Source organism: Microtus ochrogaster, linkage group LG9 (genome assembly GCF_000317375.1).
Source record: "Microtus ochrogaster isolate Prairie Vole_2 linkage group LG9, MicOch1.0, whole genome shotgun sequence".
In the NCBI taxonomy this organism is placed as follows: domain Eukaryota; kingdom Metazoa; phylum Chordata; class Mammalia; order Rodentia; family Cricetidae; genus Microtus; species Microtus ochrogaster.
In genome coordinates, this window is record NC_022034.1 from 35,659,454 (window position 1) to 35,671,847 (window position 12,394).

A 12,394-nucleotide genomic window follows, 5' to 3' on the forward strand; every position below is an offset into this window, starting at 1 on the left:
CAAAAGTTTTCTGATACTGGGGACTGGCAAGATGGGTCAAGGTACAAGGGCACTTACCACTCAACCTGACATTTGATTTTAACCCTTGGGACCCTGATGGTGGAAGGAAAGAACTGGCTTCCAAAGGTTGTTCTCTGCTCTGCACCTAAACTCTAGCATGTACACAGCTGTACCCACCCTGGCCCAGACAAATAAATAAGAATAATATAAATTTGAGTAGTTTTATTATTTTACATATTCAAGAGCTATCTTTAGATTTTTTTACACTGAGACCTGTAGTTATCTGGATATATTCTAGGTAGTTGAAAATAATTTTGATGCTTACTTCTTTTAAAAGTACATAGTCCAACTTAAGATCATTCTTTTTAGTGTTTTCCCAACTATGAGCATATGTATAACACATTTTCTTTACGCTCACCTCCTACCTCTTTTTATTTCCCTCCTGTCTCTATCAAATTAGAGAGTGAGTGGTTGACTATCTCCATAGCAGTCATACATACCACTAGTGCACAAGAGTGCATATCTTACCTTGTAGGTTGGCATTGTATATTAAGACTGTTGATAACTTTTCTCCTCTGGTATCCTGGATGGTGCCTTCTGGAACTATGAAAACTAGCCACCAGGGAGAAGACTTCTAGCTCAGTCTGACATCTATATATCTTGAAATCAAGGTTTGTGGTGTCTTCAGCAACTGGCTCTTATTGAGTTCTGGTGTGGCAAGTAAGTGGAATAGTAGGAACTGTCAATTATTTTGCTGTTCTTTGGGGGTGGGTGGGTGATTAAGAACTCATAAAGAACACAGTGGGATTACATTTAATAATAGTCTGTAGCTTCTAAGAGCAACATTGTCCATTCATGCAAGACATGTCCTTTCAAATTCATTTTAAAAATTATACTTTTTAATTGGTTTTCAAGATAATCGATTTCCATATGATCATTTTATACAACTTTTGATTTAGTCAGCACTCTCTCCCTACACCTGTTTTTTTTTTTTTTAGGCAGCATTCCCCCTGGTATTACCATTGTTCTATTATCTCCCCTACACCCCACCCCTGCAAATGTCTTCTTTCTAGCTTCCAGGTTTCTGTGGGCGCTTCAAGTTGAACACTCAAAATTGGAAAGTTGAAGCTAAGATCTACATGTGAGAGTGAAATGTAGTGCTTGTCTCTCAGGGTTTGGGTTATTTCACTCAGTATAAGTTTTACAGTTGCATCAATTGGACCTCAAATTCCATAATGTCATTTTCCTGTACGGCTGAATAAAACACTTCATTGTATAGGTATTACATTTTCTTTGCCTATTCGTTAGTTGATGGGGCATCTAGGCTGATTCTACTTCCTAGCTGTTGCAAACAGTGAAAATAATGGTTATGGGTGAGCAGCCATCCCTGCAGTAGAGTCCTTTGGGTATATGCCCAGGAGTTGAAAAGCTATGTCTCGTATGGCTACATTTCTACTCCATGTTGATTTCCATAGTGGATACACTAGTGTACACTCCCACCAACAGTGAGCAAGTGCTCTTTTTCCACACCTTCTCGGGTCTTGGTTGTCATTTGACTTCTTAATAATAGCTGTTCTGTAATGAGAGAGGTAAAAAGTCAGAGCAATTTTAGTTAGCATTTCCTTGACAGTCAAAGATTTAATGTTTTCAAAATGGGTATTAGCTATTTGTATTTATTACAATAATAGCTATTAGCTATTTCTTTGGGTCTCTTTCCTCAGATTTACAGCCTGATTTTTACTTGATTGCTTATTTTCTTGATGTTTTATGTTTCATTTTTTGTGATTTTTTTTCAGTAGTATCAATTCTCTATCCAAGGGTACATGGGAAAATTTTTCTCTCCTTCTGTAAGCTGCTTTTCCACTCAGTTGACTATTTTCTTTGCTGTATAGAAGCTGAATTGGAGTTAGTTTTTATGAAAGGTCAGAGATGAAGGTCCAGTTTAATTATTACACATGTAGATACCATCCATTTCCCCAACATTGTTTGTTGATGACACTGTATTTTCTCCAATCTGTATTTTTGGCTTCCTTGTAAAAAAATCAGTGGATGGGTGATCTTAGTTATGAATTTTCTATTCTATTTCATTAATATATGTATCTATTTCATGAGATCATCATACTGCTTTTATTATTATTTTGTGTTTCACTCTCAAGATTGGATATTATAATGCTTACAGCATTATTTTTTCCCAGGGTTACATTTGATGTACAGGTATTTTGTGTTTATATATGAATTTGAAGATTTTTTTCTAGTTCTGTTAAAAATGGAAAGGATATTTTGTTTGGTATTGCATTGAATCTGTACATTGCTTTTTGTAAGCTGATTGTCTTTATAATGTCAGTTCTTCTACTCTGTCAGTATAGGAGGTTTTTGCATCTTTAGGGCTAACTTAATTTCTTTCAAATATTTAAAATTTTTCTTGTTTAGTTTTACTTCAAGTTTTTTCCTTTTTATTAAAAATACATATTTTTTCATACACTATACTATGATTACAGTTTCTTTTCTTCCTACTCCTCCCAATTCCTTCCCACCACTCCTCCCATCCAGAGCCAGAAGGATGGAGAACACCAAGGAAATAAAGCCTTCTAAACACAGCCTCAGTGATGCACACATGTACTCAGAGACTAGGACAGCATGAACAGACCTGTAGGGGTCTGCACCAGATGGGGTCCAGCCACAGAAAGAAGTGAATACATGCCCATATCTCTAATCCAAAAACCTATATCCAAATGATAACCACTTGCAAATAAAAACATTAGTTTTATCTAAGTGAGTCTTAGGGAAATAAACTATTCTTAAGGGCAGGTTTCATGCCAGACACAGATGGCCAACACAAAACCAACTCAACATCATTGTTAGAAGTTCTTTGTCTCATATATATTGTATTTTCAGGTTTTGTGTTTTCCTCAGATTCCTTTGTGTTCAAATGTGTGTGTTTATGCATCTATATATGTTTCTTGTGCTTTTACTTTGTGTATGTTCATTTGTTTGTTTCATATTGTTTTTCTATTATGAATGAGAGCAGTTCCCCAGTTTCTCATTTAATATGTTTGGTCTTGGTATGTGGAATGGCTACTAATTTTTGTTTTAATTTTGCATCCAGCTACTTTGCTGAAAGTTTAAGGACTTCAAGAAGTTTTTGGTGAACTCATCTCATATTTTATTTACAAAAACAAATTATTGGCAGACGAAGAGCAGGACTTAGTTTCCTATTTGTATCCTTTTTAAATTCTTTGCAATCATTTGCTTGAACTAAGGCTTTTCACACTCTATTGAACAGGAGGGCAGCAGCGAGAATAAAGTCCCTTTCCATTCCTTATTTAAATGGACTGCATCAACTATGGTAGTGTGGGCTTTATCACGTTTATTTTGTTGTGGTATGGTTTCTCTGAAGCTATCCTCTCTATGACTTTTATTGTGAAATGATGCTGGATTTTGTCAAAAGTCCTTTTGTGCATTTGTTAAAATAAGCACGTTCTTATTCTATTCTTAAGTTCACTTATATTATTTATTACTCTTATTTGTTTGCCGATCTGTGAGATAAAAGCAGAGTGATCATTTTATTTTTGCAGTCTCAGCCCCAGTGATATACATAGTTACTACTATTTTTCTCAGATACAGGAAGTGCACCTCAGAATTATAAACCAGCACTACATTGAGGACCACACAGATCAACTTACCATAGGTGTGGCAGAGATTCCATCTTGGAATTTTCTGAGGTTGTGGCTTTGCTCTGTCAGTTTTAGAATAGTAGGGCTGAGTCTGGTTCAGAGTCTTAGCTTTACAGGTAGGGAATGGGATCTCAAGAGGGTAAGAAATTGCTTGAAGATGCAGTGTTAACTATTTTTTCCTTCTAAACTAATATACTTTCTCTATTAGCCTCCAAATATTTTTTACAAGTAAAGAGAGAATAACTTCCTTTTAAGTGTACACGGCCATCCTGGCAATCCTTTCTCTTTCACTGAGTGATGACAGTTTCTACTCCTAACTTAACTCACTCTCTATTTTCTTCTTTGCCCCAAGTTCCCGGTTTCTTCATAGCTTTCACTGAGACTCTCCAGGCGAATGTATCTAGATAAAAGACTCAAAATCAAATACTACTGCTTAACAATTAAACTGCCAACAGTGTTCATACATTTTCTGACTCACTTTAAAGTACGCAATTCCTAGCAATTACTTTCTTGGACTAATTTTTAGTGTTGTCTTATCCCTTAACTTATTTGATTATAGGGTCTATTTGCTTCTGATTCCAGTATTTTTTTTTTAACTCTGAGCTCTTTCCTGAGTTTAGGATATACTTTCTCAAGTGTTTCTCCAATGTACCTTTCTGGGTACACTGTGTTTATCAACTACAACAGATTGTCTTCAAAAATTCTTTTCAAACCACCCCCTTGCTTTATTTATCTACATTGTTGGTTTTTTAGTAAAGATCTTTACTTCTTCTCGGTGACTGAAGCTATATATACTCTTCATGTCATTATTTTCTTCACTCTGAAGATCATCTCTAAGAATCATAAGATCACCTCTAAAAATACTTGTCAAATGAGCCACATGTTTCCTCCTTTCTCTTCCCTCACTGAGGCCGTGTCTCAACCTATAATCTAGTGCCCTTGCACTTATATTTGATGTTGTTTTACAGGAGAGTGTGTGCACCTATTGAGTTTCTAAATTGTGTGAAGGCACAACGCCAAGTATAAGGCAGTAGAACTAAAGATACTAATCCTTAAATTTGGACAGCCTAGTATATAATAGAGTTATGGATTTATTTAGTTTTTTTCCTTTTGTTTTTATTTATCGTTTCTAATTCCACTCCTCCTGTCTTCTATTTTTTCATATTTATGAGAGAAACACAGTAGAAGCATTAAGGACTTGTGGTTTTTATACATAGCTCTCACATACAGTGCTCTTGTTTTTTTGGATGAGAATCTGAAACTTCTCATGTTTTCTCAAGTTTAGTTGTCTCTCCCAGTGTCTTTGGGCATTGGTTTCAGCATTCTACATAGGCACCCAAAATTTGAACATGCTTAACTCTCTTGCTAAAATGGCAGTGTATTTTAGGTGATTTTTAAGCCTCTAATCTATATCTTAGTGTCTCTATTTAAGTATTCCTTGATGACTTACAATGTCTAATTAAGTAAAAAAAAGCTATGCAAATAGTTGTATTTATTGGATAATTAAGAGTGCCCATACATGTTCATGGTTGTAGATAGACTGTGCTTTCATTTCCCGGCCACCCAGACCCAAATAATCACACAAAAGATCTATTAAGTGCAACATTGTTCAGTGGAAGGTTCAGGTGTGTTTCTATCTAGCTCTGGCTTAAGCTAACCCATTTCTATTTGTCAATATTTAGCCACGTGGCTTGGCACCTTTTATCAGTGCAGCATTTTCATCTTATTTCCACTGCATCTGGGAGGCAACAGACTCTCTGCCTTTCCTCTTCCCAGAATTCTCTTAGTCTGGTTGCCCCGCCTATACTTCCTAATTGGCTACTGGCCAATCAACATTTTATTAAACCAATAGAAGTGACAAATCTTTACAGTGTACAAAGGAATTATCCCACAGCACATGGTTTAAATAGTAACAAAATGTATTCGATCCTCAGTTGGTTGAATGCTCAGATCCATGGACGGCCTAGAAGAAAATAAAAATACTACAAAATTTTAAATAAGCTGTAGCGTTAAAAAGAACAACATTGTCATTTGTTAGGGTAGAATACATGATTCTTTCTTAAAGTTTTTTATTATTTTAAAATATGTATGGGGGCAGCATGTGCACATTTGTGCAGGTGCCATCAGAGACAAGAAGCATTGGGTCTCTCTCGAGATGAATTTACAAAAGGTTGTGAGCCACTGGATATGGGTGCTGGCAACTGAACTTGCCTGTTGTGCAAGCAAAGTGCAAGCTCATAACCCTCTTAACTGTTGAGCCACAGCTGCTAATTTCTACTTTGTTCTCATGGCTCATTTCAAGTCACTCTCTTCTTAAAACCATGCACAAAAAAAATCTTTTTCTGGAAAATTTTGAGGGCTTTTAAAGAGAATCCTTAGTTTGCTAAAGAAAAAAGAAATTGGTCAATCAAACAAATAGACAACACATGCTCCAAACTCCACCCAGATATAAAACCTCAATGATTTATACCCACGCAGCTATGAAAAGTGACTGGTAGCTTTAACTCAGTCCTTCTCTGTTGCTGATAGGTACACACTGGTGGATATTTTGCGTGCCATCTTACTTTCTTTAGAAGCCATGATTGAAGATCCCGAGCTGCAAGTAAATGGATTTGTTTTGATCATAGACTGGAGTAACTTTACCTTCAAGCAAGCCTCCAAGCTCACACCAAGCATGCTGCGACTTGCCATTGAAGGCCTTCAGGTAAGGGTATGCTGATATCATTTCCTTGTCTCCTGTATTTTACTTGTCTAATATGTTAGGATATTGGATGTCCTATGAAATAATGAACAAAAAGCAAAGGGGTATAGGTTTTTTTTTGTGCAAATCTTAAGGACAATACTGGAACAAAAGATTGAACAAGGAAAGTACAAGAGCTTCTAAGAGATCGCCTGCTCTGAGTCTACACATAAGCACTAGGGTTGAATGAAGGTTTTTGTGGTGACAGCCAGAACATGTAACTTTATATCTTTAGTTTTGGTGTATTAGTTTTTAACCTTGTTTTTTGCTTCATTTCATTTTCTGTGATGTGAGCAAATTAACAAAACTTTACTTAATGACTTTATAAACTAGTGAACTTGAGACTGAATTATGCTGTCTTGTTTATAATTAATAATCAATGACTTTAAAGCTCCTTAAGGTATAGTAATCTGTTTTGAAATATTTCTTCAGATGTAATTGGAGTTATTGTTTTCTTTGTCAGTAGAAGTGGTGGTAATATGTAAGTTATGCAGCAATAGTGAGTCTTTCCAGGGAATAGTATTTAACTTGTACAGAATCATAAAGTGGGGAATGAGTCCTTATGTGTGCCATTCATAATCCTGCTATTGGCAAAGTCTTGCTAACTTTTAGGATACTCTTTGTGGAGGATCAAAAATGTGAATCGATTTTCACCTTGTCTGAAGGTCAGAGAGTTTTAGCTTGTTTGAAGTTTTTAACATCAAGTGTAGCTACATAGTCTGACCTAAGTTGTGGTCACTTGGTGTTTTGGACATTAAGATGGCCTCTACAGGCAGATCCACTCCACCCTGACCAAAGGTCAGAGGATTCAAGCATCCTTCTGTTCCTTCTTTTGAACGAAGAGGTTTGACCTAAGGAGTTGTTGTCTTCAAGGTGCTTGTTCTGAAGCGGGGATTCACTACCTAAACAATAGAATGCTTTTCTCATGAATTAATGGCTTGATGTCTCAAAGTATTGAAACAAGTAATTGTTCTAGATGTCCTATGTATTATGCTAGACCAGTATTTTGCCTCCCCCCACATTGTGTTGGGGTATAAATGTGTAGACAAAATTAAACGCTATAGCTTTTCAATAATTAGTGGAACTCCCTTCCAGTCCTAGCCTATGCTTCTGTTTTATTATTTTCACTCACATCTTCATTCTCTCTACTTATTTTTCTAATCCCATGCCTCTAACCTGGCAAGTGATATCTTTGTTGAAGCTGGTCTCTGTTTTCTTTCTCTGTCCTGAATTCCACCTGTTTAATTTTTGGAACTAGTTTAGAGTTCTTAGAACAATTATAAGTTCACTAAAATGATATTATTTAGTATTTGTTGTATTCCCAAAACATATTTTAGAAGTATGTAGGATATCATTTTTCTCAATCAGAATATCTCTTATTTTAAAATGACAAATTATATATTTAATGTTCCCTTAGGAAAAATACTGCACTTTCTTGAGATGATAAATAAACCAAAAAAATATTTATCTTTGTTAGTTTCTGCAGGCAACTTAATCGATAACCACTGACATCTTAACAATGGTGTTTCCTCCAGGCTGCAGGATATATTAACCAAATTTAGTTCACAGTTTTTGACCTGTCTTTGTCCTGAATCAGACACACTGATCCACATAGGTTTTTCATGAAGCAAGCGTCCTGACTTGCTCTTGGTGAGTTAGCTTTGCTGCTGACTTATTCTTTTATAACTTCATAGAGACACTTAATAAGAACAGAGAGAGGGCAAAGATAATGCATATTGTACAATGTGCATATCATGCATTCTGCCCCTTTCCGGCAAGTCATAAATTGGATTATTGTGTGAAGAAATTATCACCAGCAACCACTTAATACAGAATGGTCACCTCAGCCAATTATTGTCTATTTAGCATGAGTCTCATTTTTATTTATATAGAAGCTGAGCTGGGCTTTCTGTTATAGGGAAGATGGAAAACGCATGTACATCCAACACGTACTGGATGAGATACCCTTTAATAACTTCACTAAGTCATTGATAGAAAAAAGCTTAGGGATTTAAAGTAAGTTCTTGTTGTGATGACTGTCAGAGTTTTAACTGGTTGGTGTGAACCTCATATGAGCTACAGTCAGTCACATTAAAGCTTCATTTGTGTCTAGAATGGAAATGTTTTCTATTTTCCTGTACAGGCTTTATTGTACATATTCTTTCTCTTTATTCTGCATAAATTACTCAAGCACCTATTTTGTCCAAAATGAACATGTGGTAAACAGGCCTAAAACATTTATAAGAACAACCAGGAAATGTTTTAAAAAAAAAGGTCTTCCTAAGAATGTATTTTACACAATGTATTAGTTATTGTTCTGCTGCTGAGAAAAAGCACCATGACCAAGGCACATATTGGAGAAAGAATTTAGATGGATTTATAGTTCCCAGCTTACAGTTAGCCTCATAGTGAAGTAAGAAAATGGAGTTTTCAAATTAAGTCTTTAATTTTGCTTGCATTTACTATGTGGAGAAAAAACTATTACTGAGCTCTGTTTCAGATTCCAATCAGGATATAAAATTAGCTGCTTTTCAAGATAAACATGAGTCAAAACATGTATGAAATAAAGACACACAATTTTAGATACCTCTCCCTAAAGTTATTTGAACCAAGACTACCACCACTGCCACAGTGTAATCCTCCTCCCCCAACTAAATCAATCAGGGAAATTAAGAAATCTTAAGGTTTTGGGAAGTTTATTTTAATGAGGTCTTTTATGAATGCATGTTATTTTTTGAAGAGGTCCTATCTCTCTTCTTGATTCATCTATGTAATTTGTCTTATATAATTACCCCTCATTTTTCATAAAGAAAATTATTTTGAATGACTTGGATAGAGTTAGGATATCATCCCCACATTATACAGATACATGGGAAGTACTGTAGGTCCGCCTGTGATCCCAGTACAAGGTCGCCTGAGAGACCATATGCAAGGATGGGTGCAGGATATGCTCAGGAACCAAGCAGATCTAGATCCAGATGGCAGCCCTGCTGCACATCAAGTACTTGTGAAATTGCATACCTTTCTTGAATCTCATTCTAGGTCTTTACACTAATTTAAAGTGTCATTATGAATAATACATCTTGCACCTTGCAGGTGATATCTTAAGCTAAAGTTGGTGAGGATCAGATGATTTTCAGGTAACATTTTCTTTTTTCTTTTTCTTTTTTTTTTTTTAGTTATAAGGAGAGATTGTTTCCTTTTTGAGAAATTTAAGAATTGAGAAAACTAGAAATTTCTCAGTCTGAGATGTAATTGATTGTCTTTGGAAATTTAGTCTTTTTTCTCTTGGTGCTCATGTTGTATATCAATAACTAAATTTTTAAATATTTGTTCCCTGTAGTTAAATAACCTCTATATACTTCACAATGGATATAAAACAAAATATTCTTTCAATTGAGAAGTCAGGAAAAAAAAAGAGCAATTTAAAATTCTCTTGGAGCAATTTAGCATTTAGTTCTTTAATGAAACAATCCTACCATAGCTGTAAAGGTGCTGTTTGTGTAGATAGTGTTGGCTTTGAATGTTGTACAAAAGTTTGTTAAGGGGACAAGGACAAGAAGGAGATTCAGGCAAGGGGACTTTGAGCAACTCAACTCAGAACTAGAGAGAGTTGGAAACACATAATGAATCCATTTCTGTGACTACAGGAAGGAATAACATAAGGAAGATGAACTTGGGCAGGCAGGCCATCATCTGGACCACTGGGATAGAAGATTCCAATCTATGTCATTTGGCCAGTGCTCTCTAGGCAGGAGAATTGGGGGTAGGGAAATGTCTTGATCACTTTTCTGCTTTGCAAAGATTTTCTGAGTAGAAGAAGAAATGGGCAAAAGAATAAAAAACTGCATCTTGAGAACCCCCAAATTATCCCTAAGTTAATCAAGCTCATTACAGAGTTGGAAGTGAAAGTTCAACTTAAGGCACTTAGCCAAATTTTCTCAGTGGATACTCAATACTGAGTCCATAGTACCTGCGTCTGGACATCAATGCCTCTCTGAAGTCTCAGGTTCCCAGTGATTTCTGTTGTTATTGTTGACAAAGAAATATTAGGTGGCATCAGCTTAAAGTGACTCCAAGTCCTCACATTTAAATACAGGTGAAAGGTCCATAATATGGAAGTTTCCTTCTAGTGAAAAAAGTCACAAATGACTGTCCTGCTTTTTGTACTTTGTCGACACTCCCCAGATTCATAATCTGTTCTCTGGTGAATAGCCTCCTTGACTGCCTACTGACTCAGTTCTCTGAGGGAGAAGGTAAAGACAGGTTTCGTTAGCATCCAGGAGATCTTTTATGAATATCAGTATACATTGACAAGGTATTTAGTTTTGAGACAAAGGGGGTTTTGTATGTTTTGTTTGTAAAGAATATCAAACATTTTCAAAATATAAAAGGCATCAAATGTTTTGATCAACATAAGTACGTTTTCTTGACAAATATGGTCAATATTAGCTCTGCTTGAAGGAAGAATATATTTAAGCTTCTTTGGAGAGAAAGAAAAGAAAATGTCTTGCCGCTTACAAAAAGTTAATTGATTAGTGTAGTCATGGAAACAGGAAGTTTCATTTAAAATCAATATAAGATTTAATGAATGTGACCTATAGATGGAAGGCTCCTTCCTGGAATCCCATTAAAGCAAGAAAAGTTTGGAAATACCTGGGACAGATCAGTCTTTGAGTTTGGAGTGAAATGAGGATATACTTTTTGAATGTCTTTTATTTCTCTTGATCTATTAATTTATTTTTTTTAGCAATTTATAAACATTTTAAAATGTGCTCTCCTCCCCGCAGCGTTTTTTGCTGCCTCTCAGATATGCATTTCTGCTATTCTCCTTGGTGCTGTCCTGCTGTGTTTCTGTGGTTTTGCTTTCACAGTTGCCCTGGAATCCCCTAATTCCATATGCATAATGTATCCAAGACATGCTTGCCAGCAAAGGGGTTGGCTGTGACAAGGGGATGAATAGGTCTTTGATTGCTACATAAAACACAGATGTAGGACCATTGTAAAGTACCTAACACGGTGCCAGCTACTCCAAGATTCCTTATTAAGTAGGACTTGAGAAAGAATAAAGAATATGTTGTCAATTCACTGGCTCTTTCATTTGACTCAAGGACCTTGCTAATGCGGAGAGCTCTGATAATTCATGCAGAAGGCAGAAAGTGCTGCCACTACACATTCTGATTCTGACTCTTTGGAAGGCCAGTTACACACGGGGAATGTAGCCAAAGTCATAGTACATGCTAACAACTTGGAACATACCTGTTGAAGGCGAGTGAGTAAGGAGCTCCCTTAACTTCAGTGTAGCCTTAATGTATTTAATCTTGCAAATCCTACCTGTTAATGTGTGTACTATGAAGCCGTATGTGTGCATGCACATGTGTGAGGAGCCTAATCAAGAATAAGAAAAGAAATTTTGATGGACTTAGGGTTTCATAGGAAACCTAGAGTCTGTTCTTTGTGGTGCTTGCTGGTAGTTTTTAGGCACACAGCATTTGGACAATAGAAGACACTGCTTGTTTGCAAATGACCTTTGAATTATAAGGCCGGATTGACTAGATGGTGTTGATACCTAGCTTGAAAAGGAACACACAGTCTCAGGATCTGTATTCATTCAGACAGCCTGAGGGAGCAGTGTTTACTTCCACATTTTGTATGCACAGACAGAACCGTATTGAGAAACAGTGACACGGGCAGTGTGGGAAAAAAAAAAGTCACATTTTTCTTATCACATGCATAGCTGTCTGAGCTAAGTATGCTTCCTTTCAGGAAGTTGTTACTGAGCCTGAAACAAGTGAGTGAAAATACTGAAATCACTTGATTTTGTGGTGTGAGAATGTTGTGGCTGAGAGGTTTAATTCATAGAAGTAGGGCACCGCTTCCCTTAAAACCTGACATTAGGTATATAAAAGTTATATATAAATTCAGTTCAGTGAGCTGGTCAAGACATTGATAATAGTATACATTAGTGTTTCATATATAG

The 12,394-nt window shown here is 36.1% G+C and overlaps 1 protein-coding gene across 3 annotated transcripts in view; it reads left to right on the plus strand.

Annotated features, from left to right (window-relative positions):
- The window catches only part of Clvs2 (clavesin 2), an 88,816-nt gene that overhangs the window by 21,053 nt on the left and 55,369 nt on the right, over positions 1-12,394 (plus strand). For all 3 annotated transcript variants that reach the window (XM_026787389.1, XM_026787390.1, XM_005363644.3), the window contains exon 3: positions 6,204-6,378. In XM_026787389.1, the coding sequence (XP_026643190.1) occupies positions 6,204-6,378 (175 nt within the window). The remainder of the gene's footprint in view (positions 1-6,203; positions 6,379-12,394) is intronic.